The sequence below is a fragment of the Gigantopelta aegis genome, chromosome 2 (assembly GCF_016097555.1).
Source record: "Gigantopelta aegis isolate Gae_Host chromosome 2, Gae_host_genome, whole genome shotgun sequence".
NCBI lineage: Eukaryota > Metazoa > Mollusca > Gastropoda > Neomphalida > Peltospiridae > Gigantopelta > Gigantopelta aegis.
This window is the reverse complement of record NC_054700.1, coordinates 49,482,149-49,507,036: the sequence shown is the minus strand read 5'-3', so window position 1 is coordinate 49,507,036 and position 24,888 is coordinate 49,482,149. Positions and strand designations below refer to the sequence as shown.

Genomic DNA, 24,888 nt, shown 5'->3' with positions numbered 1-24,888 from the left:
AACTTTTGATAGAGAAGTGAACACCACAAGTCCTGTGATTGGTGATAAATGTGAGTGTGTTGGTTGTAAAAAACCAAATAGTTTCATCTGGGAAAGAATGTATGCACATTTATTTCATCTAGTACCATTGTGTCAAGTAGCCTTGTGCTTGAAACATGTATGGGGTACCTATAAAAAGAGTACTCGAATTTTGTGCGGAACTAGGGTAGTCATATACACTACCTGTTATCTCAGAAATGAGCAGCTTGACCCCCAATGTTTTTCTGATTCACTTTAAGGTAGTATTTATATCCGTGGCGTTTATGTCGATTGATACGCTGCAGGTAGGAGTTTTAGCCACATATGTTACTATTGTCGTCTATGAAATTTGATTTAATAATATACACCCTAAAGTCATCAGAAGACCACGGAATGTTTTAAAATTAATATTCTGATAAAACAAAATTGGTCTAGTTTGAATCGAGCAAATCTAAATATAGCGCATCATTGAAGAAGTGAAGGAAACTCGCTAGAAGCAGTAAGACATCTTGTATATGTACTTTTCCCACAGACAGGATAGCATATAACCTGGCCTCTGATATACTAGTCGTGGAGCAGTGGTTGTGTCGGGGAAAATCGGAGAATGGATCCACTGAAGGATTCGATACTTCGACCTATGCACCTCAGGCGAGTGCTCTATCAACTGAGCTAAATTCCATATCCAACTTTATAAGAAAAGTGCATGGCGGGTTTTATATATGAACTGTTTGATGTTATATCAAGTTTAATCAGATGATTGATAACGCAACGTATAAAAGTAGGCCTACACGAGAAAAAATGAAAACTTGATGGATGAAAAAGGCTTTATTTAGCTATGCTTTTGTCTGCTCATTATTCGTATACTAATTTACAAATTATCAATGATCGTCACAAAAAAAAAAAAAAAAAAAATCAATAAAAAAAAAAAAAAAAAAAAAAAAAAAATCAGTGAATATATAAATGCACTTTTGGATAATGTGTTTTCTTGTTTGTAAGGGTTATTAAAAACAGTATTTATCTCGAACACATTTTTATAATTAAAGGTATCACGTGATTAGATTTTGTCACGAAAGCGAATGTCTCACGTCTTTCCCACAGGGAGCGCCGTTTTCTTGCTGTGGTATTTGTACCACAAGTTAGTTATTTCTGTGCCGATTGTTTTCCAACTTGCAAACACAAATAGGTTTTTTTGTGTGTTATTTTCAAAACGCTTTTACTTTTCTTCTTACGTCAAACCAAACTGAAATTATTCAGTTCAGTTCAGTTCATTTCAACTTACTTTCGTGCTTATATCCAATTAAAGTTCAAGCACGCTGTCCTAGTCACACACACACACACACACACACACACACACACACACACACACACACACACACACACACACACACACACCTCAGCTATCTGGGCTGTCTGTCCAGCGGGTTAGTTGTTAGTGGTTAATGAGAGAAAAGAGGGTGTAGTGGTCTTACACCTACCCACTGAGTCGTTAAAGCTCGCTCTGGGTGGGAACCGGTACCGGTCTGCGAACCCAGTACCTACCAGCCTTATGTCCGATAGTTTAACCACGGCACCTCCGAGGCCGGTAAACATGGAATGGGAATGGGAAATTGTTTAACGTGCACATTCAGAACAAGCTGTTGTAGCGCACGCCTGTCTTGGGCACAAATACCGGCCCCAGACGGTTCTTCCGTCCAGGGGTGGGTAAAGGAGAGACCGCCTGCACTGGCAGGTGCAAGGGAGCACCAGCAGTCCGACCGTAGTCGGTAACAGGCGGGAGGTGGTATGGTACTATGTATACTACTCAAAAGAATTTAAGGGTCAGACGATATTTTCGACATTATGTTCTGAATGTCAATTATATTAGCTAGACCATAATGTCACGCATGGTATTGTTCCATTTTGACGAAAGTGGGTCTAAGCAACCCATAAATGAATTAAAATCCACTGTCATTGACACTGTCGACTAGTTCTAATGGCGAAAACATGCTTACATTTGCACGTAAATTAGGGCGAAAGCGAAAGGTCTGCTAAGTGCCCATAACTTGCTTTTTCACAAAGCGCTTCATTTGCAAGCTTTGCATGTGTATTCCATGTTCCCAATGCTGAATTTCCGTATAATTGGAGCTTGCGTTCGTGTACGGTGCACACTCCAAATTCGACAATGGTACGACGTCAACTGACTATCGAAGATAGAGGAAGGGCTATTGCTTGGCTTCAGGATTGCAATACGCAAAGAAATGTTGCTCTGAAACTTGGTGTCAGTCAGAGTGTCGTTGGCCGACTGTGGCAACGGTACCAAGCAACGAATTCTGTTCGAAATCGTCCACGTTCGGGAAGACCCCGAAGCACTACAAATAGAGAGGACCGCTACATCACCAATATGGCTCTACGTCAACCACTGCACGCCGATTACGTGACAATCTGCGGACTGCGACTGGAACTCGAGTGTCTGATCAAACCATACGCAATCGTCTGAGAGCCAATAATCTACGCTGCCGTCGCCAGGCTGTTCGACCACCACTCCTACCACGTCACAGAACGGCCAGACGTCACTGGTGCACACTTCATCTGCGGTGGCAACGTGTTCAGTGGGGTCTAGTGATGTTCACTGATGAGTCCAGGTTTAGTCTCCAGCTCAACGACGGTCGGGTTCGTGTCTACAGACGTCCTGGAGAGCGCTTCGCTGACGTTAACGTTAGACAACGTCACCGGTTCGGTGGTGGCAGCGTCATGGTGTGGGGTGGCATCTCTATCCACCACAGGACCCCCCTCTATGTGGTGGATGGCAATCTGAATGGAATCCGCTATCTGAATAAGATTATCCGGCCGTTGGTTCTCCCAGGCCTTCAGCAGATTGGCGGCGGGGCAGTTCTGCAGGATGACAATGCCAGACCCCACCGCGCCAGGGTGGTAACGGACTTTCTCAGACAACAAGGTATCGCCAGGATGGATTGGCCAGCATATTCGCCTGACTTGGCCCCAATAGAGTACGCCTGGGATGAATTAGGCAGGAGAGTTCGGGATAACCATGCCCCTCCGGCCAACCTTCATGATCTGGGTCAACTTCTTATGGCAGAGTGGCAGGCCATTCCCCAAGAGTTCTTCAGACGTCTGATCAACAGCATGAGGCAACGATGTGTCGAGTGTAATTCGCGCCAGGGGTGGATTCACACAATATTAAACGAATGTTCTAATGTGTAAAATCCATGTTTGACAACCTTCAACTTTGACAGCATGGCATGTGACTTTCTTGTATACAGTGACGTTTATTTGTGGTTTTTTGTAAATATGGAACAATAAATTAAATTTTTGGTGTAGTTTACATCATCAATCTAATACACTCTGAAACTTATTTGGTTATAAATTTTTGACCCTTAAATTCTTTTGAGTAATATAATTTGGAATGTCCCGTATGATTAAGCCAAAGGGAAATGGGTGCGCGTTTTGGTGAAGGAAGTTTGGCGCAATTTTGATGGTCGTTCTAAAGAATAAAAGGTAGGGAGCTACGTATAGGTTTGGATTTAGTAGGCCGAGAGTAGCTGGTTAGTTAAGACCTGCAGATGATGAGGTGTCTCCCTAGGTTGCCCATAGGGCCCTTAGAAAGGGCCTATCTCTTCTGATCGTGGCATGACACCTAGGGGAGACTCGACGCAACTGTATATATATAAACAAACAAACAAACACACACACACACACACACACACACGATAGCACAGTCGTGGGACCCTGGGTAAGACGGAAAAACCCAGAGACTGGGTCACACAGACAGGATAGCACATACCACGTTCTTTGACATACCATCCACTGGTTAGGATTGGAGAAAACTTAATCACAGATTAGGTCCATTAATGTTATTTTATTCTAGACGCAAGCACTCCAGTCGAGCGCTCTACCGACTAAACTGGAACTCTCTCCCACCACCCGAACACTTTCATCTCGTATTCAGGAGGACGAACACTCGCCAACAATTCTTTTGACTGGCATCATCTTATTCTATCACATCACATCAATTTAATTAGATTGACATCACATTCACCTAACGTTCGACGCAAAAACCAGTTTAGGGAGCGAGCGAGCGCGATTACTCGCCCTCCTGAACACGTCTTACGAGTGATCGTTTTACATGCATGGTTTTTTCCAAAAATCTGCTGTACCTTTGGGAAATATTTAATTCGGGTAAATAATTTAAGAAATAATTTGATTTAATCTAGTTTTATATTTCTAGTTATATTCGTATTATGTTTTGGATATTTACCATATTATGTATAAAGGACTCCCTATCATTAGACTCTTCATGTTGTATTATTATAGACATGTATTTATTATGCATGCTGATGAGGTGTAAAACTTAAGGCAGTAAATAAACTAGTTGAAACTTGTACCCTTAATCATCTACCACCTTCTCAACGAAGAAAATTTGTTTCGTTTAACGACACTACTAGAGCACGTTGGTTTCTTAATCATCGGCTATTGTATTTGGTAATTTTGACATATAGTCTTAGGATAGGACACTCTTATATATACATACACTAGTCGTGGTGCACTGGCTAGAACAAGCACTAGCCCAATGGGCCCACCTACTGGGATCGATCCCAGACAGACAGTGCATGAGGCGAACGCTATACCATTAGGCTACGACCGGCACCTCCCAACGAAGACGTACAGTTACAGACACAAGTTCGTGAAGGAAACCAAACTGCTATATACCTACATTAAACCAGTGACATACACTGACAATAAATAATACCACAAAGACAGATACTGCCCATAAAAACACGTCGAGTGAAGCATTAAACATATTAAGCACAAGCATTAGAGTTAATATTTGTTTTCTTCGGTTTTAAACACTGAAAATGGCCAAATAAATACTTTATCGTCAAACCACACGATTTAACGAGCTCGCGTCCCTCACTTCCTGAGTATTTTTATTGATACACGGCAGGAAATAATGGCGAATCGCTCACTGGACTATGAATATTTTATTGATACGCTGCGGAATTAACGGCCAGTCGCTCATTAACTTCCGACAGAGGAGATTTGAAAAGCGAAGCTAATGAAATCAAAGATTGGAGATAAATCCTTAATTATTGCAAGACTCTGGAGATTCATAAGATAAGATAATATATATATATATATCAAAATAAAACACCGTGAAGTACAGACTAATTAATTCGGTGCATACAGTTAAGCGATATGAAGATGTATAGGTACACACATATTAATAGACAATCACGCATATTTCTGTCAGAAGATAACAGGGTCTTCTCTCATCCTCGAGTATACCTTTTTCTGCCCCACATGGTCATATATGATGAATTCGTATATTCTTACACGCATTGTGGTATTACACGTCAGCAGAAATTGATTTAAATGCATTTGATTGAAAGGAAGGAAGGAAATGTTTTATTTAACGACGCACTCAACACATTGTATTTACGGTTATATGGCGTCGGACATATGGTTAAGGACCACACAGATATTGAGAAATGAAACCAGCTGTTGCCACCTCATGGGCTACTCTTTTCGATTAACAGCAAGGGATCTTTTATATGCACCATCCCACAGATGGAACGAGAAATAGCCCACTGACGGGGATCGATCCCAGACCGACCGAGCATCAAGCGAACGCTTTACCACTGGGCTACGTAGACAGGGGAAGAGGTGGGGACGGCATGGGGGCTATGCTCAACAAAAAACCTCTGTTTCCCACTACCTTCCACGTCAACAGACCCCATGACTTTTTAGTGTTTTAGTTTTTATATAGAAATTCAATAAAGAAGTATAGTGCTTTAATTGACGTATTTACAAATAATGTTTTTGTAGTTGCTTTAGTTTTTATATAGAAATTCATTAAAGAAGTTACATTACTTCAAGTATTTACAACAGATAGTTTTGAAGTTGCTTTAGTTTTTATATAAAAATTCATTACAGAAGTATGCTGCTTTAATTGAAGTATTCACAACTATTGAAAAATTGAACGTGTCTACGTGACTTACTTGTCAAACCACCACCACGCTGATATGACGAAATAGGGCGTCCAGCACATGACGAAAACACCAACTGCAATGACAAACAGATAGATAGTATTAAAAATAATTATATTATGTTAGTGTGATCAAATTATAAGGTCTTTTTTTGCCATACAAAAATAGAGTGTATCTTAACCAAGTGCTGAAATAATCATTGTTTAAAATGTGCTGAGGAATTGTAAAACAAATATCCCTTCCTTCCACCCCCACCCTCCACCCCCCACTTATGGGGGAAAGTTAAAGTTTGTTTTGTTTAACACAACCACTAGAGCACATTGATTTATTAATCATTGGCTATTTTATGTCAAATATGTAGTCATTTTGACATAATAGTCTTTCAGACGAAACCCGCTACATTTTTTCATTAGTAGCAAAGAATGCTTTATATGCACAATCCCACAGGAAAGAACATACCACGGCCTTTGGTATACCAGTCGTAGTGCACTGGCTGAAACGAGAAAAGCCCAACGGGGATCGATCCTAGACCGACCGGGCATCGAGCGTGCGCTTTACCACTGGGCTACGTCCCGCCCCACTCATGAGGGACTATGAATTTCTAACCAGAGGAAAAACAAACGTGATTTGTCAAAACTATCATCGAGCGGACATTACCAGTGGCACATTCTGGCACATACGCTGAATTGAAAAAAAAAAAAAAAAACCATATAAGGAAAAGATTGAAAATAAATAATTAATCCTGACTGCTTGATAAATAGCGGTATTCCATTACATCTAACTGACAAACATTACAAGTGAAATAATCAATCACGAAGAAGAGGTGTTCAGAGGTTTCTAGCCTATTAATAAAACTATTTTATCTCCAAATTGCGCAAGCTACAGTTGTGTTTTCTTTGTTAGATTGCGTCTCAGCTTACATCGAATTTCAATATTTCATCCAGATACCAGTCACAGATTTTACTAATACTCTAGACGTAACAAATATCCATGGATGTATGTATAAGTGTGTATATATGTGTGTATGTGTGTGTGGGGGTGGGGTGGGGGGGGGGGGGTGTGTGTGTGGGGGGGGGGTGCGTGCGTGTGTGTGTGTGTTTGTTTGTGTATGTATGTATTGATGTATGAATATCTATATATTGTATGTATGTCGAGGTTGACTGTTACATACATAAATATTAACACACTGGCGCAGTGGATAATTAAATTCTATCTGGCCTCTGAAATTGTCCCATGCCGTTGCTTGGACTCGAACCTATGGCACCGTATCGCTCGCAACTTGCAGACTTGCCACGATACCTTTTGAGCTATCCAGGCATCCATAAAAAGGATGCTGTTTAACTCAATCACATGACGCCTACAATCCACACGGTCGATCCCGCTTACGTGCATGACACAGTGGGCAGACCTGGCACTGGCTAGTATGTGTTGATGTGTGAATATCTATATATTGTATGTATGTCGAGGTTGACTGTTACATAGATATTAACGCACTGGAGCAGGGGATAATTAAAGCCTTTCTGGCCTCACAAATTTTCCCATGCTGTTGCTAGGACTCGAACCTATGGCACCGAATGTATGTATGTATGTATGTATGTATGTATGTATGTATGTATATATATATATATATATATATGTATGTATGTATGTATGCATGTATGTATGTATGTATGTATGTATGTGTGTGTATGCGTGCATGTGTGTGTGTATGCATGCATGTGTGTATGTATGTGTTTGTGTGTTTGTGTACGTATATGTTTGTGTGTATGTTGTGTATGTGCGTGTGTATGTGTGTGTATTATTATGTGCGTGTGTATGTGCTTGCGTATGTATATCTGTGTGTGTGTGTGTGTGTGTGTGTGTGTGCATGTGTTTGTTTGTTTATATGTGTGTGTGTGTTTATATTGTGTTTGTGTGTTTGTGTGTGTGTGTATGTGTGTGTGTGTGTCTGTGCGGGTCTGTTTGTTTATGTGTGTGTGTGCGTGTGTGTGTGTTTGTATACATGTATGTTGAGAAGTACGAACATGACTTAAAGTGGATATATTTACCTATGACCAACGTCATCTTCAACGTCCGTATCCGGGCTCTCTCTATATTGCCCACGGCAGACCTTCTTAAACCCACTTTAGACGAGGGCTCCTGTAATTCATCTGGAATTCAGAAAGACAATGGCAGAAATTAGAAGACACGTGCAAGTGTTACGATTCCGCACTCGAAAGAGGACGTTTTCATTGACATAGAAAATGGCGGCGAGATCTCGCTATCTGCTTACGTCATAGGACTCAACCACCTCAGTGGACCCGTTCTCGGATTGTTTTTTGTTTTTACCCCGTTTCAACCAGTGCCACACGACTGGTATATCAAAGGCTATGGTATGTGATGTCCTGTCGGAAAGTGCATACAAAAGATCCCTTGTTGTTAATGGAAAAATGTAGCGGGTTTCCTCTGAAGACTACGACTCAAAGTTACTAAATGTTGGACATCCAATAACCGATGTATCGTGAATTTCTGTGCTCACCATAAAGATTACAAGCGGCTACTTCGAACCGCGCCGTTTATGTAGAAACACCAGCACCGCGCTAAATTCCGCACATATGAAAAAGGGTCCTAATATTAGAATCAGGATGTTCTCCTGACGACAAAAACTGACACTTTTCAACTAAAGATATACATGTATCTGCTTTGTTAATGTTAAAGTTTGCTTTGTTTAACGACACCACTAGAGCATATTGATTTATTAATCATTGTCAAACATTTGGTAATTCTGACATAATAGTCTTAGAGAGGAAACCCGCTACATTTTGTCCCCACTAGTAGCAAGGGATCTTTTATATGCCCTTATTCACACAAACAGGACAGCACATACCAAGGCCTTTGGTATATCAATCGTGGAGCAGTGGTTATAACACAATCAGAGAATGGGTCCACTGACGTGATTCGATCCTATGATGCAAGCATCTCAGACGAGCGCTTTGATTTAGATCCCGCTCCCGCTCCCCTCTTTTTTTGTTGTTGTCAAAGACGATCTCAAAATGTCGACATTTTAAATCTTTATGCACTTTATGTGCCGTGGTCTGCCTTCGTAAACAGCGAAATTGTTTGTGTGTTCACAGAGACCACGAAACTGTTATTTTATTAATCACTAAAAGTGCTGATTTGGATGAGGATCCGGTATAGTTGAAGGTAATACCACGGATTTTAAGACATTAATCATATCAAACGGACGTGTTTGGCAAACAAAAGAGTTTTCCCCACAATAACAGCGCAACTACATACTTGTAATCTTCCAACGACTCTTGATATTTAAAGTGTAAATCACACCGTTCCTTGAGGACTGGATTTGTCACAGATGACAGGTCAAGGTTACCAAAGTTACATAAAGTTAAGTAAAGTAACAAAAACAACAACAACAACAACATCCCAAAGACAACAACTAAAATACCAATATATATATATACGAGCCTCTGGCGAACATAATACATATTTTTATTCCTAATATATGATATTGATGATACCGAAAAACACGCGGGCAATAATCTCTTTATCATATACTCTCAAGCTTAATACAACGTGTTTTCGTAAACTGTATACACAACTTTAATCCCAGTCGGCCATTATTATATATTCAAATGACGTAAGACTATATGACGCAGTGTCTTTTTGAATGAAGTCAAATGTCGTCATTTTGGATGTCCTTACATAAAAATAAACTAGTGCTTAACTATGAATGCACATGTCAATTACGGAATTTCGCCGTAGAACATTTGCTTCAATGTCAATAAATGTAGTGCCGTGACCTCAATCTAATTTGCAAAGTTATCAAATTTTGAAAGTATGTGATCTGAAAAATATCACATACTTTGATTACGATACATAAAAGAGCAAGTGGGTGGATGAGCGTGACATTGGTATGATCTCCAGTACTCTCAGACACATCTAAAAGTGCATTTGTATTTGTATATGTGTGTGTATGTTTACACAATTTCAGCGTTTATACGATTTCCTCAATTCTGATTGGACGACGTCGAAGAAAAAACTGAATGTTATGCTTCGATAAACATCAGAAAATTATGTAATTAATTTACGATCCCACTCCAAACCTGCCCCAAAGTTCCCTTGGCATTCCGCCTCATGTTATTGCCCCCCCCCCCCACCCCCACCCCGGGATTTTCTGGATCCGCTACTGGTATGTCTATTATAAGAGTAATGAGGACTCCCAAATTTGACAGAAGCTAAGACTGTCGGTTGTTTCGCTGATGATTACTAGGGCGAGGCTGTGATATTTATATGTTTGTGTTTATGCCAGGCGAGTTCGCAGATAATGACACGTTTTGATAAAATATATTGATTTTAAAACATCTGTCGTATTAATGATGCTTTTAGCAGATTTGTATTTGGATCAATGGAGGAGGCGTGTACAAACGAAACCCGAATGTCTACCCATCACACTGCAAACACACATCAATCTAATAGCTTGGCGTGTTGTTGTTGATTTTTCATTTTCATTCATCTCCTACCGGTCCAACTGGAGGGCACTATAGGTTTCGTCTCCGTCCGTCCGTCCGTCCGTCTGTCTGTCCCACATAATTTCCCTTTTTTTCGCAATGCCTCAAGATACGGTGCTGAAATAGTGTGTATAGCCGTATCACGTTCAATTACAGATCGCGTTTGAATTTCATGACGAAATACTTTAGCAGATACGGAACTTTGTTAGGGCTGGTATGTGGCATGTATTGTTTTAGCAGTACTGTAAAAATGCTATTTCTCGTTCCAGCCAGTGCACCACGACTGGTATATCAAAAGCCGTGGTATGTGCTATCCCGTCTGTGGGATGGTGCATATTAAAGAACCCTCGCTGCTTATCAAAAAGAGTAGTACATGAAGTGGCGACAGCGGGTTTTCTCTTTCAATATGTGTATGGTCCTTAACCATATGTCCGACGCCATATAACCGTAAATAAAATGTGCTGAGTGCGTCGTTAAATAGAACATTTCCTTCCTTCATTTTCTTACCATCGGCTGATACGTTTTCGACGACTATTATGATGTCCACCAACAAAACATTTCTAACGACTGTTATTACATACTGAATATATTTTTCTAAATAAAATGCTCGTTATATTTTACCTCATCTAATCTCATCTTATTATGTAATATTAATATTAATATTATGTAGCTACGTTACATTATTGTACGTGATGTAACCTTCATTTACATGATCCATCTTATAAACTATGTTTGCTGTAATGGTAGCAAGAATGGTAACTGAAGAGTACATTCATTCACATACAAATACCCTTACAGTGTTTACGGTCTTTTTAATGCAATTATTTCACGGTGTCGGGTCGTGCAAAGTCATGCTGTGTTACATTGGTCGAGTTTGATTGTGAGAAACTACAGCACAGTGAGATGTGAATGTGATAACTAATTTTAAAATTGACTTTAGAAGAAAACTTGATAAGCAAGGTTTAGAGTACAAACGAAAATACACGTCCTGCTGAGTTCATCACTCCGAGACGTGACATTTGGGATGACTTTCTTCAGAGATCTTCATAATCGTACAGAGACTCTAAGAGTGTGTACTAGCAGAAGAGCAAGTGGGTGGATGAGCGTGACATTGGTATGATCTCCAGTACTCCCAGACACATCTAAAAGTGTATTTGTATGTGTAAACAATTAAAAGACCCATACGCCAGTTTTGATATTTAATTAACACATGCTTTGTGTTGTAATTTTGGGTTTGGGTTAGGTGTTTCCCTATTTAATGAAAAATGGAAGGTAGTTACTTAAATGCAGACCCCTGAAAACCGGACACCTCTGAAAACCGGACATTATCCTTGATCCCATGAATGTCCGGTGTGAGAGGGGTTTACTGTCATTATGTTATGTTATGCTGAGAGGGCAGACTAGTAGAAACCACAATATGGTTCCTGTGAGCCTGCCCCGTCAACATAATATATATACTCTTCAAAAAACAAGAGATGGGGAACTCCAATACAAATTTACAATTGTCAAAATTGTAAGGTATATTGGCTGTGGGGAATGGTTATATAATAATAGTGAATTAATTGGGCAAACATTACAACAGGTAGTTCAGTATTACAGTAGATTTTATGACCACCGAAGATCTTGAAGGACGATTGGGGTCACAAGTGAAATTTGAAAGTTGACGTTTTTTTATCAGTGAATCGCAAATTCAAACAATAAAAATGACTAAAAACAAAACAGTAACAACTGTATGATCAACAGAATGAAAAAGATTGACAGAAATAATGTTCCACAGTGATTAATGGACCTTCCTGGAAATTGTCAAAATCGAGAATGACATCCCACGCACATGTACGGGGCAACTGCGTGATGCATGTGCAAACTATGGAATGTGTTTCGGTGTGTTGATAAACAGACCACCGTGCTTATAAACCTTAAAGTCTAGACTTTAATAAAGTCCAGACTTTAACGTCATGGCAACGCCATTCAAATAGCAATACGTTAAAGTCTAGACTTTAAGTTTTATAAGCACGTGCACTGAACGTTCTTTACTAGGATGTAAGTGGTCAAAACGTATAACATTAACATTTCAGGTTTCCCTACTTTTTTGAAGAGTGTATATATATATATATATATATATATATATATATATATATATATATATATATATATGCATGTATATATGTATGTATGTGCGCGTGTGTGTATGCATTGATATATGAATATCTATATATTGTATGTATGTCGAGGTTGACTTTTACATACATAGGTATTAACGCACTAGCGCAGGGGATAATTAAATCCTTTCTGACCTCACAATTTGTCCCATGCCGTTGGTGGCACTTGAACCTGTGGCACCGAATCACCCGCAGACGAATTGCAGACTAACCACGATGCGTTTTGAGCTATCGAGGCATCCATATGTGTGTATGTGTCTGTATGTATATGTGTGTATGTTAATATGTACATATGTGTACGTGCGTCTATGACAGACAGAGAGAGAGAGAGAGAGAGAGAGAGAGTGAGAGAGAGAGAGAGAGAGAGAGAGAAAGAAAGAAAGAAATGTTTTATTTAACGACGCACTCAACACATTTTATTTACGGTTATATGGCGTCAGACATATGGTTAAGGACCACACAGATTTTGAGAGGAAACCCGCTGTCGCCACTACATGGGCTGAGAGAGAGAGAAGTAATCATAGAATGGATCCACCGAGGGATTCGATCTTCAGGAGATCGCTTTACGGATTGACCTAGATTCCCACCCCGCTGGAGGTAAAGGTACTCCTGACATTCAGTACTGAACTAAGCACATTTTGTCGACATTTTGACGACGCGTCAGTAAGTTGACGCTAAAAATCTATTTTCTGAAGGTAATTTGAGACGGCTTGCTATAGATTATCTTGTCCCATAAACCATGACTTTATTGTCTCCAGTAAATCTTAATGAATCTGTGAGTCTAAACCACATTGTGACTATTAACGGTAGTAGGCCAATAATTGGCATTGTGGTCTTCTTTTTAACGATGAATGCAGGTGTGTTCAAAGCAGACACGAAAAACTATTTAAAAGTGAGAACAAATGTAAACAATTTGACATTATGCTTTGCGTCTGTTTTTCGAAGTAAAACCTAATTTGAAATTTGACATTCCTGAGTTTTCTGCATTTTTTAAGATGTTATCAACTAACAGAGTCTTTTTAACGATTGTAATTACATATCAAATATATTTTGCTGTATAAAATATTAGTGGCTGTATATTAAACATGTTTCTGGTCGTTCTGATATACGACTCGTGAGATATGATTGCAAACTTCACTCGATGAGATATAAATCATATTTGACAAAACAAAGCATGAAATATTCTCTATAAATACTACTTTCAATGACTTGATTATTACAATACATATACACTAATGTTTGAGAATTAACCGGCATCGGTGGTGTTGTGGTTAGGCCATCATACATAAGGCTGCTAGGCACTAGGTTCACATCCCGGTACCGGCTCCCACCCACAGCAAGGCCACTACACCAATAACCATCTATCCATAAAGCGTACTTGAACCTTAATTGGATATAAGCACGAGGATAAGTATAAATGAAATGAATGAATGTTTAAAGCTACAGTCTCGTATGTAATATATTGTAATTCTTAAATACTCAGACTAGATATAAAGATTACTGTTCTTCCTGTGGCTTACCAATCTCAATGGCGGACCCAGAAAATATTATAGGGAGAAAACCAAAGGCAAAAGGGCACATGAAACAAATCCTGAAAAGGGCACCCAAATAAAGGTTTGGTATTTATGAAATGAAAATAGTAAACAAAGTGTTAAAAAGTGGCAACCACCCTTGTACTCTTCGGTATGTCTTTGAGCAATTCGAATGAATGAATGAATGAATGATTAACGACACCTCAGCACGAAAAATACATCGGCTATTGGGTGACTGAGCAATTCGATGCCGAACTGTCCACATATAAGGCGTGAAATAATGACAAGTCATGTATATTACACTAAATCAGACACTTGGCAACTCTCATTTATAGCGAGAACGCACGAGTTTATTAAAACTGTAGAGACATCTAACTTTTGTTTTGGGGAGTTATCAAAAGTCGAGGGTGCAGATATATTTTTAATGTTTGGTGTAAATAACTATGGTTTATTAATTTTATGAGCCGAATTTACGCAGCCTGGTTTTCTTAAACGCGTGTGTACGACTGAAACAGGGTTTGTAGATTTGATCCTCTGTATTGTATGTGTCTTGTTTTTAAAACAGCTGTTCAGTAATGATTTAAGGCTCTTGAACCAGGAATAACCAGGGTCGTAGCTAGCGGCGGGGCAACTGCCTGCCCCCCCCCCCCCCCCCCCCCACCCGACAAAAAAATCCTGACAAAAACTATAGAAACTTAAATAAAATTATCTTCTTAACCGTTTAATGAGTTTTAGACTATTAACTACTGAATTGCCCCCCCCCCCCCCCCCCCCCCCCACAAAAAATCCTAGCTACGGCCTTGATGACATTACCACCACAAGATGTTTCTGGAAAACAAAGATTTTAATAAAAAAAATAGTTGTCAAGTCCTTAGTTTTCACACCACCACCACCCCCCCACCCCCCCCAAAAAAAAAAAGAAAAAAAAAAAAGTATTATCAAGATCAAAATAGGGTATATCATCAGACATAATTTAAATGAGTGATACAACATACTTGGAAATTGTCTCAAAATGGCAACCGTCAAAAGTGCTGAAAGCGTTTGGGAGTATATTACTTATAAAAGAACATCCCTGATACATTAACATTACGTTGTTTGAAGTCTTAAATAACAGCATGCCTTAAAGTATCCCGGAAGTTGCAATATGTAAATACTCGACATGAGAGTAGATGAAATATTGCCCGCCAAAGGAAAAGTAACTTTTGAAAAACCACGTCATCACTTTTGTCATGCATCCAAGTCTGAATACCAGTGTCGCTTTGAACATCTACGTCATATAATCACATTGCTCATCAAAGGGCAAAGTGACTGTAAGAAAGCCGAAGTAATCTTGTTTTTGTTTTTTTCAAACAGATTAGCTTAGAGACCATTGTCTTTTTGAACATCTAAGTTTTATGATTAAAAAAGGGCAAAGTGACAATAGAAAGCCGAAGTCATTCCATTTTGCTAAACAACTTGTCATTTTAAAAATCTAAGTTGCATTAAACGGCTTCCTTCGTCTGGGGCCTTGACGTTTTTTAAATTTAAATTCCCCTGCGGATATTATAGCAAGTAAACAGTTTACGATTTTCTATCAACAGTCTGACGATTCCACGTCAGCTAATCGCCACCAGTGAGACCTAGAATGTACATAAAACAAAACAAGTGACATAGAAAGGTTAAGACTCTAAGAAGATTCTTTTTCAGCCAAATGTCATACTTAAAAGTGCAACATTAACGTTAATTGAACTTACTTTTGAAGAAAGACAGAAGCAAACTCTGGCTGAGGACACGCTAAAAAGTAATTATTAATAATGGCTTCTATTTGGGTGTGGAAAAAGGATGCTCCAAAAATAACGTTACTTACTCTTTCAACAATGTCATTAGTTTCTTGATATTCTGAGCGATGGGTGACAAAAAAGTGAAACATTAGACGGTTTTGTTTGATGTATATACAGTGCATAAGCACGCTTTGATGATGATGATGATGATGACGTTGATGATGTTAATATGTTAGTTTCGTGCTTATGTCAAATACAGGGTGATGCATGACATCCTGACTGTCTGGGTTTACGGGTACTGACCCTATGTAGTAAGTAGATTTGGCCGTTACAGTCATTTGCCGTCAACGTACACACTATTAATGCTAGGCTTAGACTACCAACTGTCTGTGGGACTACCAACTGTCACGACGGAGTTGGCCAACTCGCCGATATCTCGACTTCTACGACTGTCCAGTTGGTAGTCTGGGCGCTCTTACGACCGATTAGTTATTAATCTGAGCGCACTTGTTGTAAGTTGGGAGTGGGTAAAATTACAAGCCAACTGTCAAGTTGGCCAACTCAGTCGTGACAGTTGATATTCTAACGCTAGCATTAATCCCAATGTCTCGTATCGGTCTTTGTTGTAGCACAAAATGTATTTTATGCAGGATCTGTGAAGTGTATTTGAAAGTGAACGGGGTGTGTGTGGAGGGCACTGTCAGAGCGATTTGAAAATGTGTGCGTGGGAGGCACAAAGAAAGAGAAGAATTTCAGGTTTTCAAATGTGGCATCTCCAGCATTCTGAACACACTAAGAGGGGAAATGTGTGTGTGTGTGTGTGTGTGTGTGTGTGTGTGTGTGTGTGTGTGTGTGTGTGTGTTTGTGGGGAGAAGGTGTTATGGCCTGGGTAGCGTTCAGCCAGACCGAGTAGTTTAAAACGTCCGACTTACTCATACCTTCTCATTGAGTTGTTATATTCACACTGGGTGGGAGCCAATACCGGGATGCGAACCCAGCACCTACCTAGGTCCAGTGGCTTGCCCACTACACCGCCGAAGGCGGTATACTTTAATCATCAAACGTTTGGCATCAACTGTAGTAGGCCCAGCTGAGATTTGGATCTCCTATTAACTACACTTCTCTTAGTAAAACAAGCCTCGCTAGGACTACACGACGAGGAACGGGTTTTATCACGCTAAGTAATCATCTAAATGTGCATATTGAGTCGCACATGCTGGCGGACGGTAACATGCAATGTCTTAAGTCTGTCAAACCGGTGGCTAATCGACAGTCTGTCCACCAACACGTTCATTTTCACTCGGATTAATTGACGTCCAAATTCATTTGTGGAAAGCGGGATGTTTATTAGCGCTTAGAACTGGAAATAGTCTGCGTTTAGTACATGTATGTATAGTCGCAATATCCGATCACGATTTGCCTGGTTCCAGGGAAAGAAAGGGAATTCAGTATTTGTTTAAACTATGTGGTTATCTGAGCTGCGTTCAGTCAACCCGAGCAGAAAAACGGCCATCGACGGATTTATGCTCTTCACGTTAATGACCTCTTCATGAAAAAGTCAAAATATATATACTACTCAAAAGAATTTAAGGGTCAAAAATTTATAACCAAATAAGTTTCAGAGTGTATTAGATTGATGATGTAAACTACACCAAAAATTTAATTTATTGTTCCATATTTACAAAAAACCACAAATAAACGTCACTGTATACAAGAAAGTCACATGACATGCTGTCAAAGTTGAAGGTTGTCAAACATGGATTTTACACATTATAACATTCGTTTAATAGTGTGTGAATCCACCCCTGGCGCGAATACACTCGACACATCGTTGCCTCATGCTGTTGATCAGACGTCTGAAGAACTCTTGGGGAATGGCCTGCCACTCTGCCATAAGAAGTTGACCCAGATCATGAAGGTTGGCCGGAGGGGCATGGTTATCTCGAACTCTCCTGCCTAATTCGTCCCAGGCGTTCTCTATTGGGGCCAAGTCAGGCGAATATGCTGGCCAATCCATCCTGGCGATACCTTGTTGTCTGAGAAAGTCCGTTACCACCCTGGCGCGGTGGGGTCTGGCATTGTCATCCTGCAGAACTGCCCCGCGCCAATCTGCTGAAGGCCTGGGAGAACCAACGGCCGGATAATCTCATTCAGATAGCGGATTCCATTCAGATTGCCATCCACCACATAGAGGGGGGTCCTGTGGTGGATAGAGATGCCGCCCCACACCATGACGCTGCTGCTACCACCGAACCGGTGACGTTGTCTAACGTTAACGTCAGCGAAGCGCTCCCCAGGACGTCTGTAGACACGAACCCGACCGTCGTTGAACTGGAGACTAAACCTGGACTCATCGGTGAACATCACTCGACCCCACTGAACACGTTGCCACCGCAGATGAAGTGTGCACCAGTGACGGCTGGCCGTTCTGTGACGTGGTAGGAGTGGTGGTCGAACAGCCTGGCGACGGCAGCGTAGATTATTGGCTCTCAGACGATTGCGTATGGTTTGATCAGACACTCGAGTTCCAGTCGCAGTCCGCAGATTGTCACGTAATCGGCGTGCAGTGGTTGTGCGTTGACGTAGAGCCATATTGGTGATGTAGCGGTCCTCTCTATTTGTAGTGCTTCGGGGTCTTCCCGAACGTGGACGATTTCGAACAGAATTCGTTGCTTGGTACCGTTGCCACAGTCGGCCAACGACACTCTGACTGACACCAAGTTTCAGAGCAACATTTCTTTGCGTATTGCAATCCTGAAGCCAAGCAATAGCCCTTTCTCAATCTTCGATAGTCAGTTGACGTCGTACCATTGTCGAATTTGGAGTGTGCACCGTACACGAACGCAAGCTCCAATTATACGGAAATTCAGCATTGGGAACATGGAATACATATGCAAAGCGTGCAAATGAAGCGCTTTGTGAAAAAGCAAGTTATGGGCACTTAGCAGACCTTTCGCCCTAATTTACGTGCAAATGTAAGCATGTTTTCGCCATTAGAACTAGTCGACAGTGTCAATAACAGTGGATTTTAATTCATTTATGGGTTGCTTAGACCCACTTTCGTCAAAATGGAACAATACCATGCGTGACATTATGGTCTAGCTAATATAACTGACATTCAGAAAATAATGTCGAAAATATCGTCTGACCCTTAAATTCTTTTGAGTAGTATATATAGTTCCCAAACGTTAGCGGTAAACGGCAAACGTTAGCGAAAAACAGCCGGCTGAACTTAGGACTGGTATCTAAAACATAGGGTTAAAGTTTGTTTTATTTAATGACACCACTAGAGCTTAATGATTTATTAATCATCGGCTGTTGGACGTCAAACATTTCGTAATTTTTGACACGGAGAGAGACATACAGAGAGAGAGAGAGAGAGAGAGAGAGAGAGAGAGAGAGAGAGAGAGAGAGAGAGAGAGAGAGAGAGAGAGAGAGAGAGAGAGAGAGAGAGAGAGAGAGAGAGAGACAGAGACATACAGAGAGAGAAAGAGACATACAGAGAGAGAGAGAGAGGAGAAAGAGAGAGAGAGAGAGAGAGAGAGAGAGAGAGAGAGAGAGAGAGAGAGAGAGACAGACAGACAGACAGACAGAGAGAGAGAGAGAGAGAGAGAGAGAGAGAGAGAGAGAGAGAGAGAGATGGGGGATTATTTGACTGGTCCCAGATTCTTGATTTAACATTAAGCGCCATAAACCACTAACGCACTGCTTTTTGTTGGTTCTTGGCGAGGTGTAGATCAGCGTGCTTGAACTTTGTTAAATGTATGCACGGAAATAAGTATTTTCTTTCTATATTATAATCAAATGTTTGTCTCCAGGACACAGGCAAGCAAACACTAAATATAGTTCAGTTAAGCTAATAAATTCCCCGATTTAATTTGTATGTGAAAATAACCTACTTACATGACACCTTTATCAACAAGTTTCAATGTACATTTAGCGCGCTGTTCGTTTTGTAGTAGCTAGAGGAAACCGACTGCGTTTCCTGTCACTCTTTGAACTTCGAGTCATCTAAGAAACCAGCCATCCATATAACCATTGTAACCAGTCAATAACATTTTAAATGCGTGTTGTTTACAGTGAGCGTCTTTGGAGCAAACGGCGATAAACTGTTCGTCTTCTAGTGGAGAAGACGGATACAGTGGTCTAGCGAAACAAAACACAAATTCACAAGACGTAAAAATCTGAACGTCAAAATCGTAATACATGACCAAGGCCGCATCTCTTCACAATGCAGATAGAATGGGCATTTGGCAAAATAGTGGATGATTCAGAGTCGGATCTGGGGGGGGGGGGGGGAGATGAGGCAAGGGCCCGCCCCCCCCCATTTATAGATAGTTATAATTTTATTATATATTAATTTTCATTTTTTTACGATCCCCTTCCAAACCTCCCCCAAAAGTTCCCTTGGCATTCCACTCATGTCACTGCTCCCCCCCCCCCAATGGATTTTCTGGATCCGCCACTGTGATTCCATGAATCTCTAATCTACTGTCTCATCTATAGGAAAACTGCCACTCAGAGCCGGTTTATCCTAGTAGAACATGCGGCACGTGCTACGGGCCCAGCTTTTCAGTGGGCCCCGCAGAGATGTGTACATTTATTTCCCTCAGGTAATTTTCCCCCTCTTGCAAAAAATATATCCTGGGAAGGACGCCCCGCTGTTATTTGTGCTACAGGCACCGCGGATCCTTAAACCGGCTCAGCAACCACTCCAGAGGAAATCCTTTACAGGATATTTCATCCTTCTTGCACCGTCACAAAGAAGACTGCCACTCCTCTGAAAGGGACGTCTTTTTTGACGAAGTTAATACAGTAAATGGAAATCTACGATCATACATGTATATACCTGTTTTATTATGATTTTTTCTCTCTCTCTATAATGGTTTTTAAAATATGTCCATCAAACAAACAAATTAACAGTTATGTTTCTTCGATTTGTCCATTTTGTAATGTATAAAGGAGGGCATGGGAATGTTCAAATAATATGAGTTTAAGGTTGGTAGGTGCTGAGTTCCATTCCCAGTGCCAGCTTTAACCCAAATTAAAGGGACATTCCTGAGTTTGCTGCTATCTTAAAGATGTTATCGACTAGCAGAGACTTTTTAACGATTGTAATTATATATGAAACATATTTTTCGGCATAAAATATTAGTGGCTGTATATTAAACGTGTTTCTGATCGTTCTAATATTTGTACTAGGTTAAATTTCATTTTATTTCCTAAAATGTATTTTTTCGTACGTACAAAATCCAGTTTGGGCTTCTTACAAATACCGACGCCATATAACCGTAAACAAAATGTGTTGAGTGCGTCGTTAACTAAAACATTTCCTTCCTTCCTTCCTTCTTACAAATATTAAGACGACCAGAAATACATTGAATATACAGACACTGATATTCTAAACAAGAAAATATATTTAATATGTAAATTTAATCATAGAAATATTTTATTAGTCGGAAACATCTTACAATGCAGCAAACTCAGGAATGTCCCTTTAAGGCTGGTAGGTGTTGGGTTCCATTCCCAGTTCCAGCTTTAACCCAAATTAAGGGGCACAGCTAATTTGCGTAGGTGTAAGGTCATTATCTTCTTTGCACTAGCCATTGTTACAAGCAATTTATTAAACGGTTAAATAATTTCCGGTTGACCAGTACAAGTCATACTTTATTAATCCTTGTTACCGTTGGCATCGGTATGTCTGGAATGAATTAATTTTACTAACGTAGGCCTGTACTCACATAAAGATATTTGAATATCCCAGGTCCATAGCTTACTTTAACATGACCCCCTGAAGCTAAAATCAAAGGATCGATTTTTATCCAAAGTTGCAGGACAGAATCAGCTAACTCGTGAAATCACGCCAAAGCTAGCAACATTGCTCTTCACAGGCACTAAAATGACATTCAATTTGCATTCAGTTGGTCAATTAGCATTGTTAATATTATCAATATTGTCAATTCCCAACGCCAAAGATCAATATATTACAAATTATTATTCAGAGATTTACCGTATGAATGTAACCGTAAAGGTAAGCAATATGCGTACTGTTGATAATGCACTCTAGTTGAAAGTTACAGATATGACATGGGTTTATCATAATTTAAAGGGACATTCCTCAGTTTGCTGCAATTTTTAAGGTGTTATCGACTAACAGAGACTGTTTAACGATTGTAATTACATATCAAATATATTTTTCTGCATAACATATTAATGGCTGTATATTAAACGTGTTTCTGATCGTTCTAATATTTGTACTAGGTTAAATTTCATTTTATTTCCTAAAATATGTTTTTTCGTACGTAAGAAATTATTTGAAGACAAAATTCAGTTTGTGCATTTTACAAATATTAAGACGACCAGAAGCACATTGAATATGCAGACACTGATATTCTAAAAAAGAAAATATATTTAATGTGTAAGTTTAATCGTAGAAATATTTTATTAGTCGGAAACATCTTACAATGCAGCAAACTTGGGAATGCTCCTTTAAAGAGAAACATATATCCATGAATGTAGATTCTCATCTAAATGTATATTTAAAAGTCATCAGTGAGCACACGAAAGGCTTAGGTTTATATGAAATATGGATAGAGACTGATTTATTTGACACTGAAACGTCTGATCAAGGATTGATAGGAAAACAGTACACCTGAGAAATGAGAGTACAAAAGCCAACATCTCCAGCACTAGTGTTTAATTATTCTGCAGTTAATCAGCTTCACAGAACAGAATTACACAGACCTCCACCAAATATTGATTAAACTAGAAACTCGTGTGAGAATGATATATGTTCTTATTGCTGTACTGTTTGTTTGTTTGTTTAGTTTACCGACACCACTAGAACACATTGATTTAATAGACATCAGCTACTGGGTGTGAAACATTTGGTAATTTCCACTCGTAGTCATTAGCAGCAAGGGATTTTTCACATGTACTTTCCGATAGACAGAACAGCACATACCACAGCCTTAGGTTTACTAGTCTTGAGCCACTTGTTGTCCAAGGTGACGATTGTTAAAGTAACTTCACAGAATTTAAAATGCACTAGAATGCAGATTTCAAACATTGATGGAGATATCTCGAAATTGATGGCGGGATGTAGCCCAGTGGTAAAACGCTCGCCTGAAACGCAGCCAGTATAGTATCGATTCCCGTCGGTGGGCCCATTTGGGCCATTTCTCGCTCTAGCAAGTACACCGCGACTGGCATATCAAAGGCCGTGGTATGCGCTCTCCTGTCTGTGGAATGGTGCATATAAAAGATCCCTTGCTACTAATGGAAAAATGTAGCTCTAGTGGTGTCGTTAAAGAAAACAAACTTTTTTTAATTTCGAAATTGTTTCAGTGTTTACAAGGGCAGTGTATGTAAAACACTAGACTCAGTATCTGTGTTCGTATTAGTACATATGTTGCCATGGGTATGGTCATACGAACTACGATCAATGGCGTATTGTCTATGAGTTGTCACATGCAGTCCTTCACAAATTTTAATATAGGATTTTATTTTGATTTTTTTTTTTTATCATTATTTAATGACAGACTCAAAACATTTTATTTACGGTTATATGGCGTCAGACATATGGTTAAGAACCACACAGATATTGAGATATGAAACCCGCTGTCGCCACTTCATGGGCTACTCTTTTCGATTAGCAGCAAGGGATCTTTTATATGCACCACCCCATAGACAGGTTAACACATACCACGGCCTTTGATATATCAGTAGTGATACACTGGCTGAAACGAGAATAGTCCAATGGGCCCACCGATGGGGATCGATCCTAGACCGACCGCGCATCAAGTAGGCGCTTTACCACTGGGCTACCTCCAGCCACCTATTTTAATTAAAAGGCCTAAGACACAAAATTCAATCGAGTAGAATCCTTGAGCTGAATGAACACATCGTACCAACTAGTTATAGCATATTCATAAACAGGCCAGTAAGCGAATAATATTCATTGCTGAAACAAAATCATGATTCAAGTATACCTGTGAAATGACTCGGCAAGTCAATCTTGATTGCTGATGGACAGGCATTGGTTCAGAGTCCGAAACCTGACGCGAACAAAATGCTTAGGAAATATGATGGCATGTTATATATGATTGTTATAAAGTCTTCTTTAAATATTTCTTTATCCCAAATATGTTGAAGGACTCTAAGACGTAGTGGTCACTGAAGACACACAGGAATAATTTACACAATTAATTTGTCAAGTGTACGGTGGTAGTCGACAGCTTTGACAAAGTACGGCATATTCCACCTGGGAAAACAAAATGTTCAAAGCGGTTCGCAGACGAGTGTGCATGTTTCATGTTATTACCATTCAATATGCATAGGGGAATATCCTCATAACTCTCCATTCCTGAAAAATAATGGAGACGAGGCCCCCTTGGGCCGAGTTACGAGTGTATTGCCTTACACAAAATACACCAATAAATAATGACTTTATGTCAGTATGTAGTTTAACGCCAGTGATTTTGGTGGGTTAATTAAAGGGACATTACTGAGTTTTCTGCATTGTAAGATGTTTCCGACTAATAAAATAGTTCTACGATAAAACTTACATATTAAATATATTTTCTTGTTTAGAATATCAGTGTCTGTATATTCAATGTGTGTCTGGGCGTCTTAATATTTGTAAGAAGTCCAAACTGGATTTTGTCTTCAAATAATTTCGTACGTACGAAAAAAACAATTTTAGGAAATAAAATGAAATTTAACCTAGTACAAATATTAGAACGATCAGAAACACATTTACTATACAGCTACTAATATTTTATGCAGAAAATATATTTGATATGTAATTACAATCATTAAAACGTCTGTTAGTCGGTAACATGTTAAAAATTGCAGCAAACTCAGGATTGTCCCTTTAAGTAAGATTCTGGGTATTACTGAACACAACTGTCATAATACCTCGTAGACAG

At 39.7% G+C, this 24,888-nt stretch overlaps 1 protein-coding gene across 1 annotated transcript in view; it reads right to left on the bottom strand.

Annotated features, from left to right (window-relative positions):
- Positions 1–24,888, bottom strand: part of LOC121388841 (gonadotropin-releasing hormone II receptor-like) — a 184,169-nt gene that overhangs the window by 39,771 nt on the left and 119,510 nt on the right. The window contains exons 3-4 of the mRNA XM_041520359.1: positions 8,051–8,152; positions 6,015–6,078 (exon numbers count right to left, since the gene is read on the bottom strand). Coding sequence (XP_041376293.1) covers positions 6,015–6,078; positions 8,051–8,152 — 166 coding nt within the window. The remainder of the gene's footprint in view (positions 1–6,014; positions 6,079–8,050; positions 8,153–24,888) is intronic.